Source organism: Populus trichocarpa, chromosome 19, assembly GCF_000002775.5.
Source record: "Populus trichocarpa isolate Nisqually-1 chromosome 19, P.trichocarpa_v4.1, whole genome shotgun sequence".
NCBI lineage: Eukaryota > Viridiplantae > Streptophyta > Magnoliopsida > Malpighiales > Salicaceae > Populus > Populus trichocarpa.
The window spans coordinates 1,859,583-1,880,318 of NC_037303.2; the positions used below are offsets into that span (position 1 = coordinate 1,859,583).

General features: G+C 34.8%; 1 protein-coding gene and 1 pseudogene across 1 annotated transcript in view; one reads left to right on the forward strand and one right to left on the reverse strand.

Moving 5' to 3' along the window:
* LOC18110118 (probable carboxylesterase 18) overlaps positions 1 to 19,380 on the reverse strand; it is a 21,123-nt pseudogene extending 1,743 nt beyond the window's left edge.
* The window catches only part of LOC18108050 (probable disease resistance protein At4g27220), a 49,165-nt gene continuing 37,061 nt past the window's right edge, over positions 8,633 to 20,736 (forward strand). The window contains exon 1 of the mRNA XM_052449663.1: positions 8,633 to 10,968. Coding sequence (XP_052305623.1) covers positions 8,633 to 10,968 — 2,336 coding nt within the window. The remainder of the gene's footprint in view (positions 10,969 to 20,736) is intronic.

Here is a 20,736-nt window from a genome sequence, read left to right on the forward strand (position 1 = left end):
TTCTGAATTCTCTTAAAAAAAAAAGTTTATTAGTTTAAGTCAAAATTAATAAAACAAAAGATTTGAAATTTAATAATTATAAAATAATATGTTAAAGGTAAGGTTACAGTTTCTACTTTACAAATAACCATGAAAAAAAAGTTTAACATAAAACAAATCTTAATTTTCGTTTTTTTAATAAATTAGGTAGGATTTGAGTTTTTTTAAGTAATTATATTTTTATTAGATTAAAGAAAAATACTTATTTAAGGACAATTTAAGAGTAATTAAACTTGTTAATGCATGTTGAAGACAATTTCTAAAATATAAAGACTAATTGGGAAAAGTCTTCAAAGAAGAAGGCCTATTTTTTTATGGGATGGTGGGGGAGTTTCTCGGAATTGAAATGGTCAAGGATGTAGAGAAGTGTCATCATTCCCATCACTGTTATCGCCAACGAAGAGTCCAAATTAGTCCTGGCCTGTTAACCCAATATCCTAAAGGATTGTTTGGCAAAGCGTACACTTGCATAAAGGAATGGTTAAGGCTCTCTTGGAAATTAAGAGGTCTATAAAAAGTGACGAGATTATGGTGTGTTTGGAATATTGTAGCGGTAATAATTTAAAATAGTTTTTAGTTAAAAATATATTAAAATAATATATATTTTAATATTTTAAAAATTATTTTTTGATATTAGCACACAAAAACGATTTAAAAATATAAAAAATTATTATTTTTTTTAAAATCAAACGTTAAGGGAACGCGATTTGCACCGTATTCCCAAACACGCTCTAGATTAGAGTCGGATTTTGCTCCACCGGTCTTCAACTTTGAATATTGAAATTTATTATTCACTTGTGTCTTTGATTTTGCCGAATTGAGTTAAGCCGACATAACTTGATTTATTTATTTATATTTCTTTAATTAATTTTACAAAAATAAAAAACTTAAAAAACAAACCAAATCTCCATTTTGAATTATAAAATAAGTTATAAATTTTAAATCCAATAATGGATTTATTAAAGAGAAAAACATTTAACTATTTAAATACAATTTGAATTAAAAGTCGAATATTAGAGTAACATTTTTAGCACAAAAACTATTGTTAAAATATTTTTATTCTTAAGAATTTATGCAAAACAATTAGAAAACTAATTCAGGGATCAAATATTTGTATGAATTATAAAATAGAAACTGTTTCCTCGTCTTGAATTTACAATATAAACTTCTTGAATCATAAGATAAAAACTCATATAAAATTATAATTTTGTAATAAATATGAATTCTTGGATAACATAAGCTTGAGACATGGATAATGTTTGGAGCGTTTAAGACTGGACCTCCTTGACTTAAATTTTATTTTATATTTATAATAAGGAAAAGGCACCATGGTGTAGAAACCTTTTTATGCTCGGTTGCTGGCATTTGGGACGAGGTTACGGGGTTAAAGGTGTGTTTGCTACTGTGATTCAAAAGTGTTATTGAAAAAAATTAATTTTTTTATTTTAAATTAATATATTTTTGATGTTTTCAAATTATTTTAATGTGCTAATATCAAAAATAATTTTTAAAAAATAATAAATATTATTTTAATGTGTTTTGCAATGAAAAGTACTTTGAAAAGCAACTGCTACTGCATTTCCAAACACGTTTAATGCCAAAAGCTAGTTAGGTAGCCAAAAGTCATTGTGTTTAGTTATTTTAAACATTTCTTATATATTTAAATAAATTAATTTAAAATTATTTATGTTAATAAATAAAAAAAATGTTAACAAGTCTATTTAATAAAAAAAATTGAGCTGGCTTGTTTCTGGCTTTTGCTTCTCTGGGTATGATTTGTTAGGCTAATTTATACGTCTTTTGCACTAGTTTATAGGTCTTTCTTCTAATTTATCTAAATATGGGCTTTAGAATCTTGTTTAATGAAATTATGATTTCTTGGGGTAGAAAGAACAGAACTATTATTAAAATTAAAATTAAAAAAATAAATAAATATGCTCAGACTTCTACCATGCATCAAGAGAGAAAAATAGTGTTTTATCTCAGATGTTTCTAAACCTTTGATGCATTTTGTAATTTTAGTCATTGATTGTTTTGTTTTCCATTTTATCATCATAGATTGTGCGCGCTGACTGCTATGGAGTTCTAACTCTGATGCAGCAACTTGCTGGGTTGAACTGAGTTCTGTATTTCCCAATTAGCAGAGTGCAATAAACAGCATTTAGCTTTTTCACTAATGAGAGGCACACCAACATATATACAAAACTGGAACTCACAGATTCAGATCCATATCCATGTCATCCGCCTTTTGTTTTAAAGAAGAGTTGCCAGCGAGTGGAGATAGAGACCCTTTTAATATCAAAATATAAATTAGTAGTCTTTGGGGTTACTTAAATTAAATATTAGCACAAAAACTATTGTTAAAATATTTTTATTCTTAAGAATTTATGCAAAACAATTAGAAAACAAATTCAGGGATTAAGAACACAATTAGAAAACTAATTCAGGGATCAAATATTTTTATGAATTATAAAATTGACTATAAACTTAAAATTCTTGAATTTACAATATAAACTTCTTGAATCATAAGATAAAAACTCATATTAAATTATAATTTTGTAATAAATATGAATTCTTGGATCACATAAGCTTGAGACATGGATAACGTTTGGAGCATTTAAGACTGGACCTCCTTGACTTAAATTTTATTTTATATTTATAATAAGGAAAAGGCACCATGGTGTAGAAACCTTTTTATGCTCGGTTGTTGGCATTTGGGACCATGTATCAAGAGTGAAAAATAGTGTTTTATCTCAGTTTTTTCTAAGCCTTAGATGCATTTTTTTATTTTAGTCATTGATTGTTTTGTTTTCAATTTTGTCTTCATAGATTGTGCTGACTGCTATGGAGTTTGAGCGTGTTTGACAGTGTGGTTGCGGGTGTTTTTCAAATAACTTTTCGTGCCAAAATGCATACAAATGATGTTTTTTTATTTTTTAAAAATTATTTTTGACATCAGCACATCAAAATGATCTAAAACGTACAAATCATATTAAATTTTAACAAAAAAAAAATTCAAATTTTCTGGGGACGCAGGTTGAACCGCGTTCCCAATCACTGCCTTAACTCTGATGCAGCAGCTTGCTGGGTTGAACTGAGTTCTGTATTTCTCAATTAGCAGCGTGCAATAAACAACATTTAGCCTTTTTCGCTAATGAGAGGCACACCAACATATATACAAAACTGGAACTCACAGATTCTCTATAATTTCTAAGCCATATCCATGTCATAGAGGCAAGAAAGCACTCACACTTTGCAGGATTATGCCTTACAATAACCATATACGCCTTTTGTTTTAAAGAAGAGTTTATGCTCAGGAGAACGTTGCTGATGTTGGTGGGAGAAACCACTGGTGGTGGCTTTGAAACACTCAGAGGGGATAAAACACAAGGTTTTATTACAAGAACAAATAGCTTACAAACACTGGAAAAGCTTACAATACACGCCCTCTCTCTTCTCTCTAGTGTTTCTCTCTATTCTCTCCACACAAAATAACATAAGCTTAGCTAGCTATTTATACACAAATTCAAAACAAGATAATTCAACCTTCAAGTGTGAAGGCGGCTGTGGACGGTGGTGTGAAGGCGGCTGGCGGCATGCAGCTGGTGGCTGGCGGCTGGTCGGTGGCAGCTGGTGGTTGCCTTCCTTGACCATCTAGATTGAGTTTAATATTCAACAAATCTCCCCTTTAAACTCAATCGAGGGATGTCATGCCAAGCATGAACACTTCTCATTTCAATGCCTTCTCTCTGCTTGTAGCCTTTATCCACTAATTTGGCTTTCGTCTTGTAGACCCTTTTGACACCTATTGCTTTCTTGTTTTCTGGTGGATGAGTCGGCTTCCAGGTATCATTCTTCTCAATGGCATGTATTTCTTCATCCATTGCTTCTATCTTCTCTTCTGTGATAGCTTTGTTGAAGCTAAGTGGGTCATTATCTGCAAAGAAACAAAATAGAGTTGTATCTTCGATGACTTGCGTGGCATCGTACAACTCGTCAAGATTTCTCATCCTTCTTGGTCCTTCTGACGAGGATGCTGATGGTGGTGTTGATGATGATGCTCCTGGTGTGTTCCTCCTGTTGAATACAAGGAATCTGTGTACCGGACTTTGTGGTTCAGCTGCTGGCATAATCACCGGACTTTGTGGTTCAACTGCTGGCACAATCGATTCTTCGATAAGTACTGTTGGTACTTCTTCACCTTCAAGGATCAAATCAATGTTGATCCATTTGACTGCTTCTTGATCATCATTCCATTCCCAAGATTTATCTTCTTCAAAGATAACATCTCTACTCATAATCACCTTCTTCGTGATGGGATTATACAGCTTGTATCCCATCCTTCTTTCACCATATCCGACAAAGATGCATTTCTCGCTCTTATCATCGAGCTTTCTCCTTCTTGCATCTGGGATCTTTGCATATGCCACACAACCAAATACTCGTAGATGAGTAACACTTGGTTTGTGACCACTCCATGCTTCTTCTGGAGTGACAGATTGCAAACTTCTGGTTGGGCATCGATTCAGTAGATACACTGCACATGATACAGCTTCAGCCCAGTATTGTTTGGGCAACTTCTTTGCTTTGAGCAGACTTCTTGCCATGTCAAGAATCGTGCGATTCTTCCTTTCAACTACACCATTCAGCTGTGGTGTATAAGCTGGTGTTGTCTGATGTCTGATGCCTTGTTGTGTACAATAGGCTTCAAAGTCATTTGCTGTATATTCTCCACCTTGATCAGATCTCACGGTTCTGATCATGTAGCCACTTTGCTTCTCCACAATTGCTTTAAAATCTTTAAAACAATTGAATACTTCTGACTTCCTCTTCAGAAAGTATATCCACGTCTTTCTGCTAAAATCATCAATAAAAGTGAGGAAGTACCTATTTTGTCCAGTCGACATAGGCGTAATTGGGCCACACACATCTGTGTGTACTAACTCCAGTGGCCTCTTTGCTTTCCAGTTGACTTCTTTGGCAAAACTGGATTTATGATGTTTGCTGAGGACACAACTCTCACAGACTTCATCTGGATGATCAATGTGAGGCATACCTTTGACCATCTTCTTGCTTGCTAGCATCTTCAAGCTCGTGAAATTCAGATGTCCAAGCCTCAGGTGCCAAAGCCATTCTTCACTGTTGGTGATGGCACTCAAACACTTTGCTGCATCATACTGGATGTTCAAAGGAAACATCCTATTCTTGGACATTTTCACATAGGCCATTAATCTCCAATTGTTGTCTCTAATTGTCAGATGACAATTCTTCGAGTAAAAAGTATAACCTCTCTCCATAAGTTGACCTAAGCTGATCAGGTTCTGCTTTATGGCTGGGACATAATAAACATTGGCGATGTAGCTGGAATCGCCGTTCTTCAACTTGATTGGGATGCTGCCTTTACCTTTGAATGGAACCTTTGAGGTATCTCCAAAAGTAACTAGACCTTGCTTGGTCTCATCTAGATCACCAAATAACTCTCGGTAGCCGCACATGTGATTGCTGGCTCCAGTATCTAGATACCACATATTCTCCTGTTTCTCGCCAAGTTCTTGTTGGACAAGAAATGGAGCTTCTTCTCTGTCATCCTTCTCTGCATAGTTGGCTTGCTCACGTATCTCCAACGGATATTCCTCTTGTCACGGTTATTGTAACCGCCTCCTCTTCCTCTAGGAGTGAATGCTTGTTGTCCTCGACCTCCTCTGGTGGTGTTTCTACCACCTCTTCCTCTGAAGCTTGTATTCCAAGAACCTCTTCCTTGGAATCTCTGGAATCCTCCTCTGGATTGTTGACTTCCTGCTTGAGTGGTATATCCACTTGTTGAAGTCTCCCCTTGATCATATCTGTCCTTGAGAGACAGCTTTGCTTGTAAGGCATGCTCGATGGCCTTATCTCCATTTCGCTTTACAATCTTCTGCTCATGAGCTTGTAAAGAACTCATAAGTTCATCCACTGTCAACTTGTCCACTTCCTTGGACTCTTCAATAGCGACAACAACAAAATCAAATTTTGGATCTAGGGATCTCAAAATTTTCTCAGTAATTCGAGAATCGACGATGGCTTCTCCATTTCTCCTCATTTGATTGACTATCACCATAATCCTTGTGTGATAATCAGAAATTGATTCTGAGGACTTCATTTGTAATAACTCAAATTCACCTCGCAAAGATTGAAGACGAATCTTCTTGATTCTGTCAGCACCTTTGTACTTTTGTTGGAGAGCCTCCCATATATCATGTGATGTTTCAGCGGAAGCAATGATCTCGAATGTATCTTTATCAAGACCTTGGTAGATGATGGTCTTTGCTTTGTTGTCCTTCTTTCTGTTGACTTTCAGGGCTTGCTTCTGTGCCTCTTGTAAAGCATCTTCTTCTTTGGACTCTGGTTCATCATAACCATAGTGTACAATCTCCAAACACTCTTGTGAACTAAGGAATGCTTTCAATCTGATGCACCAACTATCATAGTTGTCTTTGGTCAGCTTCGGGATGAGTGTTTGTGTACTTTCTGTAGTCATTTTGCTCTTTTAATGACTATATCTCCTTCTGGGAGTTGAATTTGGCAAAACCGACACTGTAGATCGATCCGGAATGGTCGAAATAGTCGGGAATCGGTCTGACTTTGTAGAAATCAGGTCAGCAAATGGGTGAACCGGTCCAAAAACCAATTCTGGGCGTCGGGCGGTTCGCTGGGGTTGAACCGGGAATATTCTGCGGAATATTCTATCGGCTCGGCTGCGGCTATCGAGCGGCTCGGCTTTGAAGTCGGCTTAGTGGCTCGGCGCGGCTTGAATATGGCGCGCGTGTGTCTCAGTCGTCGTCTACCTCTGGGCGCGTGGGATGCGCGTGGTCAAACAGTGCATAATCTTCAGGTGGCGCGTGTGGGATACCTCCGTCTCCGATCAAGCTGATGTTTGCACCAGTGAGTTCGTATGGATTAGCTCTACACTTTGGAATGATCAAAACTTGTTTTGGACAACTTTGAAAATTCGGAAATCTCCCAAAACACTTCTTTTTTCTGACGAACGGGGCTCTGATACCAATTGTTGGTGGGAGAAACCACTGGTGGTGGCTTTGAAACACTCGGAGGGGATAAAACACACTGTTTTATTACAGGAACAAAAGCTTACAATTAACACAAAAGCTTAACAATACACGCCCTCTCTCTTTCTCTCTAGTGTTTTTCTCTATTCTCTCCACACAAAATAACATAAGCTTAGCTAGCTATTTATACACAAATTCAAAACAAGATAATTCAACCTTCAAGTGTGAAGGCGGTCGTGGACGGTGGTGTGAAGGCGGCTGGCGGCATGCAGCTGGTGGCTGGCGGCTGGTCGGTGGCAGCTGGTGGTTGCCTTCCTTGACCATCTAGATTGAGTTTAATATTCAACAGCTGACACCTCGAATCCGTACCCATACCAAAGCGTGGGCAACGAAACTAGTTGTAAAACCAAAACGAATAGGACGCTTACTGCTCAGGAATCATTATGGAAATCCTAACTCGGAAAAGCAGTTTTTGAACCTTTCTAGGAGCGATCAAACTTGTGTTTCTGCCTGATCTCTCAATCTCAAGGTGTGAACCAAGTAGATATTCATAAGTAGAATTTATTAAGTTATATATAAAACGGTTGTTTCAGTACCCCTAAGCACTATTTTTTTTTTTTTTTGCTAATGCTGTTCTTCGTTAAATTCTTAGGGAGTGGATCAGATAATGATGGGGGAGGAGTGAGAGGCATCATTCATAGAGAATCTGTGAGAGGCATCATTCATAGCCTTTTCAGTTCAGCTTTTTCAAAGTTTCAACAATGGGGTGGGTCTACACGTTAACTCGGCCAGCAATTAGCTTCTGATTCTTTTGTTGAAGTTTTTAATTATATGCATCGCTAGACAAAAGAAAAGCAAATTTGAGGTGTACAGCAACTTGCCATATCTTATAATATAATCTTTGGTAGGTAAAGTTTGTGGCTTCCTTCCTAGCAACTTCCTTCTTCTCAAACAATACAATAATCTTTGCTGCTGTAACATTCTCCTCCAAATCTTATCTCATTATACCATTGATTTCCCGATTTCCCTCATCAAATTTCTTAAACCTTTCTGATGATCAGTGCTTCCTTTTCTGATTGAATCGAATCATCTGGAGCTCAACATCTTGCAACTTCCTTGTTATTTTTAAACCGTATATTCGTCTCTGTTCTTGTCTTTTTTGCTGAATACTGCTTAAGCAAACCAGCACTTGAAGCACAACTTGAATCCAGGTAAATTATTTACAATCCATCTTCTTCATTTTGTTTTTCACATGTACCTCTGGTTTGAATCTTTCAAGGAAAACACAAGTTGTAGACATTCTAATGAGAAACTTTGGAGATAGGATCATCAACAGTTTCCAAAAATAAATAATTTCTCAGTTGTAACAATCCATGCCTCAAGGAGTTCAAACTAAATTGACCCCAAGTTAACCTTGAATTCATTGTTTTTTCTTCTTAGTTTCTTAGCTGTTTGTAACTTATTATTTTAGTTTCAACCTTCCTTTTCCAATTAACGTACTTCCATTAATTTTTATTCAATATTTTGACCCTTTTTATCTGTAGGACAAAATGGGTAGATCAGATGATCCGTTTTGGAATGAAGTTGAAGATATGAATGATGGAAGCAAGAAGTGTAAGTTTTGTGGGCATTTATTTGCCAATGGTACTTCCATTTCGAGGATCAAATGGCATTTATCAGGAGAGAGAGGGCATGGTGTTGGCATTTGTGGTCAGGTGCCTAAAGAAGTTCAAGAAGCAGCCTTTCTAGCTATGCATGTTGGCAACAAAAGACATAAAAGCATAGCAAGTTCAAGCAATGTTGACATTTCCACCTGTCCACAAGAACAAGACAATGCAGTACTTGGTAATTTGGCACAAGGTGTTGGGCGTGAGAGAATTCATTCGCGTTTAGAAGCGGCAAATGGCATGGAAAACACTGGTGAAGGATCTTTTCAGCATGTTGACAGAAGTGTCTCTCCTTGGAGACTCGGAGTTGATGCTCATGAGAATAGAGGAGAAGCAACACAAAGAACAGATTTAGCGGATCAATTTGCTGATAGTACTTGGGTTCAGATACACTCTGCCCTTTCAAAGGCGCAGAAGCTGAATGAAATCTCTACCTATTTAATGCAGGAAGATGAGGATGTGGAGCGTCTGCATGATGCATTTGAAACTGTACCGAGAACAGAACAAGTGCAGCATCTGGAGAGAGGTAGCTCTTGTGAGAGGCCATCAATTAATCAAGCTGATGAGCCTCGAGGAGATTCATCCCAATTTTGTCGTGACATTGGAAAATGTTATGATCAACCTTGTGCTCCATCAGTAAACGATGATGTAACTAGGCATGATGCACTGGACATGGTTAGAGTGAGGACAGAACCAGTGGAGGAGAAGGTTGTGGAGACTAGTGGAAGATCAGCAATCCAGGCTGGCGCAGGAGCTAGATCCTCTGAAGGTCTGAAATACAACAAGACTAGAGGAGTTCCATTACCTACTAGCTCTACAAAGCCAATGGGTCAGGTATTTAAAGAAAATACGAAGGTGCTATGGTCTTTGTTAATGGACGGTAAAGTCTCAACCATTGGTATTTATGGGATGGGAGGAGTTGGTAAATCGACAATACTGCAACATATCTATAATGAGCTTCTACAAAAACCAGATATTTGTAATTATATTTGGTGGGTGACTGTGTCTCAAGATTTCAGCATTAATAGATTGCAGAATCTTATTGCTAAACATCTTGATCTAGATCTTTCAAGAGAAAATGATGAATTGCATAGAGCTGCCAAATTGTTAGAAGAATTAAGGAAAAAACAAAAATGGATTCTCATTTTAGATGATTTGTGGAACAATTTTGAGTTACACGAAGTTGGAATTCCTATCTCGTTGAAAGGATGCAAGCTGATTTTGACAACTCGATCAGAAACAATTTGTCATCGAATTGCTTGCCATCACAAAATCCAAGTGAAGCCACTTTGTGAGGGAGAAGCTTGGATTTTGTTCAAGGAGAATCTTGGATGTGACATAGCACTTTCATCAGAAGTGGGAGGAATTGCAAAAGATATTGCAAGGGAATCAGAAGTGGAAGGAATTGCAAAAGATATTGCAAGGGAATGTGCTGGTTTGCCGTTGGGAATTATTACAGTGGCAAGAAGCTTGAGGGGAGTAGATGACCTCCATCAGTGGAGAAATACATTGAATAAATTGAAAGAATCGGAATTTAGGGACATGAAAGTATTCAAGTTATTGAGGCTTAGTTATGATCGGCTAGGTGATTTAGCACTCCAACAATGTCTGTTGTACTGTGCATTATTTCCTGAAGATCATAGGATTGAAAGGGAGGAGTTGATAGGTTATTTGATCGATGTCGGAATAATTAAAGGAATGAGGAGCAGAAAATATGCATTTGACGAGGGCCACACAATGCTTAATAGACTTGAACATGTCTGCCTATTAGAAAGAGCTCAAATGATGGGTAGTCCTAGACGTGTCAAGATGCATGACTTGATTAGGGACATGGCCATTCAAATACTGCTAGAGAACTCTCGAGGCATGGTTAAAGCAGGTGCACAATTAAAAGAGTTGCCAGATGCAGAGGAGTGGACGGAGAATCTGACGATAGTTTCACTAATGCAAAACGAATATGAAGAAATTCCTACCGGCCATTCACCTAGGTGTCCCTATCTATCAACTCTATTGCTATGTCAAAATCGTTGGTTGGGATTTATTGCGGATTCATTTTTCAAGCAATTGCATGGGCTCAAGGTCCTCGATCTGTCTTGCACAGGTATTGAAAATTTGCCAGACTCTGTCTCTGATTTGGTGAGTCTCACTGCATTATTGCTCAGTCATTGTGATAAATTAAAACATGTTCCATCATTAAAGAAGCTCACGGCACTGAAGAGGTTGAATCTCTCTTGGACTACGCTTGAAAAGATGCCGCAAGGAATGGAATGCCTCACCAACCTGAGGTATCTTAGAATGACTGGATGTGGTGAAAAGGAGTTTCCTAGTGGGATATTACCAAAACTCTCTCACCTGCAAGACTTTGTACTAGAAGAGTTTATGGTGCGAGGTGATCCTCCGATAACAGTTAAAGGAAAGGAAGTAGGATCTTTGAGAAATTTGGAAAGTTTGGAATGCCATTTCGAAGGTTTCTCTGACTTCATGGAGTATCTCAGATCTCGGTATGGGATTCAATCATTAAGCACATATAAAATTTTAGTAGGAATGGTGAATGCACATTATTGGGCACAAATTAATAATTTTCCAAGTAAAACAGTTGGGTTGGGTAATTTGAGCATCAATGGAGATGGAGATTTTCAGGTCAAGTTCTTAAATGGCATTCAAGGATTGGTTTGTGAATGCATCGATGCAAGAAGTTTATGTGATGTTTTGTCATTAGAGAATGCAACTGAACTAGAGGTCATCACGATTTATGGTTGCGGTAGCATGGAGAGCTTGGTTTCATCTTCTTGGTTCTGCTATGCTCCACCACGATTGCCATCATGTAACGGTACGTTTTCTGGTCTTAAAGAGTTTTCTTGCCGTAGATGTAAGAGTATGAAGAAGTTGTTCCCACTTGTGTTGTTGCCAAACCTCGTAAACCTGGAAGTGATCAGTGTTTGCTTTTGTGAGAAAATGGAGGAGATAATAGGAACAACAGATGAAGAAAGCATCACCTCTAATTCCATCACGGAATTCATTCTCCCGAAGTTAAGAACTCTGGAATTGTTGGGTTTACCAGAACTGAAAAGCATTTGCAGTGCAAAACTGATTTGCAATGCTCTTGAAGATATTTGTGTAATTGATTGTAAGGAGCTGAAGAGGATGCCAATTTGTCTTCCGTTGCTTGAAAATGGCCAGCCATCTCCTCCCCCTTCTCTTAAAAATATCCTAGCAAGTCCAAGACAATGGTGGGAGTCAGTAGTGGAGTGGGAGCATCCTAACGCAAAGGATGTCCTTCGTCCCTTTATACCTTTTTTGTAACTCGGATGATAAATAATTATAATTTGAAGTTTGATTAATATTATATTTTCATCCTATTGAGTTTCTCCGAGATAAAAATCCAAAAAATAAAAAAAATACTATATTGATTTATCATTAAAGTAACCTAATAAAATAATAGATCTATTCAGTATTATAAATTATCTTATATCATTAACTAGCAATAAATTATTTTTAAAAAATATATAATACAGATTAAAAATAAAAAGAGAGAGAAGACACATTCTTGAATTCTGGTCGATCCAAATCACAACAAACATCGTAAACAAGTCAAAAGTAAAAAGTATTCATCGCCGGTGAAATGGAAGCTGAAGACATCGTAAATTTCAGTGCTCTATTGAGAGGGCCTAGAAAGTAATCTTCTACCTCAGTGAATTTGAGTACAACTACTGCACACAAGATGTAGCACTCTTCCCCTTTCCAACCTTGCTTAAGATGAAAGCAAAAAAAAAATCACAATTTTTTTTTGGAAAAAGATAAAAAGTTATTGGTCGACAACTTTCCGGCAACAAAAATACGTTTTCTCACAATGAAAAACTGGTGCAGATTGGATAGCAAATCAAGTTTCATAGTAGATGTTGAAGTTTTCCACTGCACTGAATCTCCCTCCGGTTGTTTGAAGCTAAAGCTTGATTGCGTTCCTGGGATTAATGTAGTTTATGGGTTCAGTAATGTTTTTTCTATTAAATGGATTAATTGTTTGATTATATTTAGATAATTTATTTATCTGTATTAATTTAATTTCTTTTAATATAATATTGATTTGATAAAAAGAACTCCTAAAGCATGTACGTGGCTGCCCAAAAAATCCTAAAGTTTACTCAATTAGAAAGGATCATGGTACTTATTGCCAAGATTGTTATGCCTGCAATTAAAACATAATTTGTTTTTGTACTCAGAATTATGTTGGAGTGCATTTAAAAATCTGTTTATTTTAAAAAAATATTAAATTAATATTTTAATGTTAAAAATAATTTTTTTTTTTATTACTGAATCTCCACCCACCTTAAATCCATGTATTATGAAGAGGGAAAAAAAAGGGTTTTTTCTTCTCTTTTTCCTCAATGGAACACATGACATCAAAAGCTATAAGCATTCTCCATCTGCGTGTATATTCAGGGGCGGAGTTAGAATTTTTTAAATAAAAAGATAAATTACTAACAAATATTTGATATTATATGTTATCCATACATGTGTTATATATAGAAATTAATTTGAAATATATATACCAACTCAAGTCAAGCAAAATTAATTTAAGAATACTTTTAAAATGAAAAAAATTATATTATAATTGTTCTCTTCGAGATTTTATATTTTAAAACTACTTTGTAATTATTTTATTTTTAATCTCATTAAAAATATATTTCTCAATATATACAATAAATTTTCATTTATTTATTTCTAAATCTTCTAAGGACTAGGAAAGTTCTTGGCAACAATTCTATGCTGACATATGATACATAATATCTAAAATCATAGCTTAAAAGGATTGTCACAAATTGATGTTGTTCTTGCTGGCTTGTTGTTTTGTACAAGTGGATTAAACATAAATATTAAATATATATTTTTTAATTTATTTATAATTATATCCCTAATTTTTTTGGTTGTCCTGTACTTTATTTTTAATCATTAGTAAATTCATTATCATCATTTTTCATATGAAATTCATAACAAAACACTTTTTAATTCATCAAAATTCATATCATATAATATTACCCATACACATTAATTCAACAAACCCATAAATTATTATAAACTCTAACATTTTCAATAACTAATTATAAAAAAATAAAACTAAAATTAGATAATGAAACAAATAGAAAAGATGAAGGAAATTTTCCTAAAGTATAAAGTATAAGAGGTTACTTGCTTAACTAATTAATAGCTTAAGGCTTGAAGAGAAATTTTATAAAAGGAAAAGAGCTAGGATCAATAGTGAAAAAAGAACAAAGAGCTTGGATCAATTAGTTGCTAACAAAAAAAAAAATTTAACCTTGTAAAGCTATTGTATTAATATTTTAATATAACAAACTGATTACAAATGACTAACTCCTAACTTACAATTTTTTATAAGCCGATAGAGTTATATTTTTATCCAGCTTGGACTTATGCGATCTCGGCTGCTATTCTTAAAGTTTCATTTTATTTAATGGAAGTTTTTGTTTAGACAACCTTTACTGAAAGGTGAATGTAAAATAGCAGCTATGAGCAAGACGAGCTGCACATCAAACCTATACTAAAGCCTGAAAAGTTGAATTTTAATATGATGCAAAAGTTAATAGCAACTATGAGCAAGACGAACTGCACATCGAACCTGTACTAAAGCTGGTAAAGTTGAATTTCAATATGCTACAAAAGTTGTACAAGGAGGAGCTGAGAAATCTTTCTAAGTAATTATTATAGGCAAAATTATTAGAGAAGAATAAGAATTATTTAACCAGATAGAAAATATAGGGGGTTGCTCCCTCTTCCCCTGTATGGTTCCGCCACTGTGTATATTATACTATATGAAAAGCTACAAGCATTCACGATTTCTTGGGATAGAAAGAAAGTTGGAATAACTTATATTTGGATTTTTCTTGGGATTAATTTCTTGCTCCATCTGCGTTGCGGCCTATGTTTGGAATCCAAAATTATTATTATTTGTGCTTTGTACATCAAATATATATATATATATATATATATATATATATATATATATTCTTTTAAGTTATGTAACGTCATTGTTATTGTAGGAACATTACTATTATTTAAGTATTATCGAAGTGTGAAACCCCTGGAAATTTATAATTTAAATATGTAGATGTGTAAACCCTCATGTAAACGTAAGACTGAAAGTGGTAATATTTCAATGAGTGATGGAAACCAAGATTAGAAATAATAGATAAATAATGATATATAATGGAAGAGATGACCTTCATAAAATGAATTTTGGTTTAGAATTCATAAGGACAGAGAAACTGGTAACATGTTTTGATGGATGAAATAATGAGAAAAATGACAAAATATTTTTAGGACATAAGTGAGTTAATAAAGAATAGTACAATGAAAAGGGTAGGACTGAAGGTGCAAGCACCGCTTAAAAATCAGTGATGTTATTTTGAAATGATAATAAGCCGATAAATAAATAAAGGTGGAAATCCTAAAATGAATACATTCCAAAATAATTAAACGACCTTAGAGGTTTAGAATGATAATTGATATGATTTTTTTTGTGAAGATTGAACAAGAAAAATCTAGATTGTTTATAAAAAGTTATGAACTGACCAATTTTACATTAGAAAGCAGAGCTCTCAATCCAATCGTCGGATCGGGATGAAATTTTGTATGAAGTCTATTAATATGTTTTCCCACCTTGGTTAAATATCTCATTCCAATCGGAGTTTGGTAAAGACTAGCAATTTAAATAGAAATAAACCAGATAGTTTACATGAAAAATAAAATAAAATACATAAAAGCATGAAAGAGGGACAAAATTGTAATTATGAAAAAAGGTGCCTATAAAAATGCAAAGAGGCCACCAGTTTAAAGAAAAAAAAAGAAAAAAAAAGAAAAGAGATAGAGAAAAGTGGATAAGGGGAGAGAGCTGCAGATTTTGGAGAAAATCAATAATGCTCCGGTGGCCATATCTCTGGAATCCACCGTTGAATCATGCTGATTTTTGGATATATGTTGTTCTCATTACACTCCTCTACTAACTGAACGGAGCGATTGGACAGAACATAATCCGTACAACTCTATGATATGTAGTCTGACCGTTGGGTTTGAAACAATATTTAGAGGTTGATGACTTATTTCCTTTTGAATCTATTGCTAGTTTTGGCAAAATGTAGTAATCTTGATTAAATACATGTTTTGATGAAATTAGAATTGTGTGAGTGTAGGTTTTGTGGAAGATGTAATGGTAAAATATGTTCTTGTTATTAGTATTATTATAGATTAATTGTGTATTCTTTATATGAGGGGAAGAATGATTATTGTGTAAGAATAGTAAGGAACATTGCTATATGAACATGTTGATTGAATAAAACATGTTGATTGAATAGAAAGCTAACTTGTTGTTTGTGTGGATATAAATGGGGTGGAACCATGAAGAAATTGAAATGAAAGAAATTTGGAAAATAAAACATATTTAAAGCTAGCCATAAGTGTTTTTAGTAAATGTTTAGTTAATGAAGGTTGTCATGGATCCCAATTAGTAGGGTGAAATTATTGTTGTGATAATGATCTGAGAATTAATTGTTAAGGTTTGCCGCATATGTTTAATCGCACGAGGAGAAAGCAAAAGAAAATGAATAGTTCATCATTTTGTTGTATTAATAATAATAATAATAGGAGAAATCTTAAAAGGAATGAGTTTCCTTATTTTGGTCTAATCTTGCTATATTGTAGAGGTAGGGAAATTGTTTGAATGTTTTGCTTTAGAATTGGTTTGAATTTGTGATTTAATGATGCCAAATGACCTTGGATGATGTTTCTTTTGCATGAAAATAAGTTGGAAGTTGAAAAAGATTTCCAAGGAATGAAAATCCTCGTTGTCCAAAATTTTAGCTATAAAGAAAGGGCTGTTGTGATTGTTGATTTTGAGCCTTAAAACAAAATAATTTGGAGTTGGTTTCTTCATAAAAGTTGTATCTCTATATTTAGCCTTTCATAGAGATAAATCACGCCCAAAACTGAGTTTTACAACTTTAATTATGATTAAGACACTAGATAGTGTTCTGGGTTAGTTAAGCTTAATTGATCGGAATTAGAAAATTTTTAATCGTTGCTTGGAATTGCTGCTGAGTGATGGTTTTGATAACAAAATTATAAGAATGAATATAAACATTAAAATGAGTAAGAGTATGAGTTCTTAAAGAAAATTCCTTGTGATTAGTTTGAGAATACTAGTTGAATGAGAATTAAAAGAAGATGTGATGTTGGTTGTATTGTTGATAAAAATTGAATCCCTGGTGGTACAGGGAAAGCTGTGAGGACTGGACAATTGCACGGAGTGGCAGCACGTGCACCTATTCTAGGTAGGTGATTCATCACCTTATTTTGTAATTATTAGTTTTTCTTAAATATTTGTGTTGTGTGTTTAATTGATGTTAAAAGAATGAAGCAATGAATAAGTTTAGTGATTATTACAAATGAGAATTATTCGTAATTTAAGAGAAATTACCGAAATTATTTGGCTAACAAAAGAGGTTAGCCGGGTGCTGGGTAATTCGTATGGAATTACCGGATTGATTGTGGCAACCAAGATGGGTTAGCCAGATTTCTTGGGTAATTAAGAGAATTACCGGGTTTATTGGTTAACAAGGAAGTTAACTGGATATGGGGTAATTCGTATGGAATTACCGGATTGATTGGCTAACAAAAGAGGTTAGCTGGATGATGGGTAATTCTTATGGAATTACCGGATTGATTGGCTAACAAAAGAGGTTAGCTGGATGATGGGTAATTCGTATGGAATTACCGGATTGACTTTGGCAACCAAGATGGGTTAGCCAGATTTCTTGAACAATTAAGAGAATTACCGGGTTTATTGGTTAACAAGAAAGTTAATTGGATATAGGGTAATTCGTATGGAATTACAGGATTGATTGACTAACAAAAGAAGTCAGCTGGAGGCTGAGTAATTCGTATGGAATTACCAGATGTATTGGTAACCGAGGAAGGTTAACCAAAAGTGTGGGTAATTATATAAAATTACCAGAATTATTGGCAATCGAAATGAGTTAGCCGGATAGTTAAGTTTTGAAAAGATTATGTAAATTAATTGATTGAAGTTAAAAATAGTAAATTCTAAATGTTATGAGTAAAATAATTAATATATGACGAACATATTGAGTAAATTAATTAATGTGGTTATTGGGTAAACACAATGACTTGGAGATTGGAGGGGAATTGATAGATAATTGGTTACCATAGTGTTGGTGGCTAAGGATACATTACAATGATACTTAACACCATAATGATGGTGGGTAAGGGTATAAATTGATACTTGGCACTGTGATGAGGGCGACCAAGGTTATGTGAAGGATGCTTAATGACTGTAGTGTTGGTAACTAAGATTGTAATTTATGTAATTTATTGTGGACAGATAACAACACTCAAATCTAATACATCAAATAATTGAACAATTCAATACACATATAATCTATCTTCAATAGTAAATAAAATCATTACAATTTAAAATACGATTTAATTATTGAATAAGATATAATAATAAAATAGATGTCGTCGTCACCTCACCCTATGTAAGAGATGACTGCTTTTGCACAAAACTCTTCACCTCACCGATCAACAAAGAAAATTCAGGCGATTCAGGTAGGCAATAAAACCCATGAAAAACATTTGGATACTCTACCAAATGTACTTCTTTCCCAGATTTCTTCAGCCCCTCATGGTACCTCTTCTGCCAATCTTGCAAGGGATCGAACCCTCCGACAAAGAGTAACGTAGCAGGGAACTTCACGCCTGAAATATCCACCGCATTTGGTCCGAAAACATTAACCACCGAGTGGTTTCGGTCCGATCCCTCAGGCAGAAACGCCTTCCACATCCAGTCTGTACGTTCCACTGATATTAAAGGAACCCCAACAAGCTTGATTTCTGATTCTGTCCTTTCTTCCCCTCCGAAAAATGGCTGCATTGCTATGAGTCCCTTGATCTTTATGTTAGAAAATGTGTGTTCACAAGCTTTGAGCACGACGTGATGAGCCAAGTTACCCCCTGCACTATCACCTGCTATAAAACACCTTCCAAGATCCAAATTTGCTGGGAAATTCTCAAAGGTCATGCCATCGATGTATTTCAACATCAAAGCCATCTTCGTACTGGCATGGGTACTTGTACTCAGGAGCAAGCCGATAGTTAACAGAGATAACAACTGCATTAATTTCACGTGCAAGTCGCCGGCAGAGTACGTCAAAAGATTTTGAGTTAGCCGCCATGAATGCGAAGCCCCCACCATGAAAGAATATGATCACAGGCAGAGCATCCGTAGTGGCGGTGGATGTGGGGGCGTAGAGGCGGAACCACAGGTTGCGGGTAGGGTCAATAGTGTTGTCGAAAGAGGAGACCCCATTGACTGGTTTGGCGGAAGCAGCGGCCTTGGGGTCGAAGATGTTCAATACGCTGCGGTTTACGGTGTGGTCGGAACGGCTGGCGGCGCGAATCCCAAAGGAGTGGGCGGCGAGGAGGAGCCTGGTCTTCAATGAGAGGCGAAGAGTTCTTGGTGTTTCTGCCATTATCAATTTTGGGTTGAATTGTAAATGTTAAGATAGTTTATATACTCACATGAAGAGAGTAAAAGAAAATAAAATTGATAATGGCAGAAACACCAAGAACTCTTCGCCTCTCATTGATTTGGATTTTTCTTGGTGTGGAATTTCTTGCTCCATCTGCGTTGAAGCCTATGTTTTGCATCCAAAATTATTATTATTATTTGTGCTTTGTACATCCAAAAAAAAATTCTTAAAGTTATGTAACGTTATTGTTATTGTAGGAACATTACTATTATTTAAATATTATCGAAGTCCTAGATTTTGGTCCCAAATTACTCAATAGTGTCTCTACACTAATTAAACTTTATTTACATGTGCTCGAATCTATAAAAACAGTTTGTTACATGATTGGTCTAAAGTTCGACTTATAGGTTGGGTAGGTCAACCCAAGCCAACATACATCAATTTAATATAGTTTTGTTTCAAGAATTTTGAATTATTTTTTAAAAAATTTGAAACAATATTGTTTAGAAAAAATTAATTAATAATAAAATTAATAAAATCGATAGGGTCATAAGTTGATTTTATTAGTTTAAGTCAAAATTAATGAAAAAAAAATTGAAATTTTATTAATTATAAAATAACATGTTAATGGTTAGATACCAGTTTTTTTTCTTTTTATTATAAATAATCGTGAAAAAAAATTAACATAAAAAACAAATCTTAATTTTCATATTTTTAATATATTAGGTAGGATTTGGGTTTTTTAAAGTAATTATATCTTTATTAGCTTAAATAAAGAAACTTATTAAAAGGATAGATTAGAAAATGTCTTAAGGGCAATTTAAGAGTAATTAAACTTGTAAAAGCATGTTGAAGACCATATCTAAAATATAAGGACTAATTGGGAAAAGTCTTCAAAGAAGAAGGACTACTTTTTTATGGGATGGTGGGCGAGTTCTCGGAATTGAAATGCTCAAGGATGCAGAGAAGTGTCATCATTCCCATCGCTGTTATCGCCAACGAAGAGTCCAAATTAATCCTGGCCAGTTATGGAAAGTCGTCGGAGGGCAACTCATTTTCCTAAAGGATTGTTTGGCAAAGCGTACACTTGCATAAAGGAGTGGTTGAGGCTCTCTTGAAAATTATGAGGTCTATAAAAAGTACCGAGATTAGGATGTGTTTGATTGGGCATGTTTGGTAGCGCCACGTAAATTGTGTTTTTTTTTTTAATTTTTTTTAAATTTTTTTAGATTATTTTGATATACTGATATCAAAAATAATTTTTAAAAAATAAAAAAATTATTATTTTAATGCATTTCTAAGTAAAAAACACTTTAAATCGTAACCACTATCACAATCCCAAACAGACCAGAAATGTGGTAGCGGTTGCGGTTTAAAGTGCTTTTCGTTTAAAAATGCATCAAAATAATAATTTTTTAAAAAAAT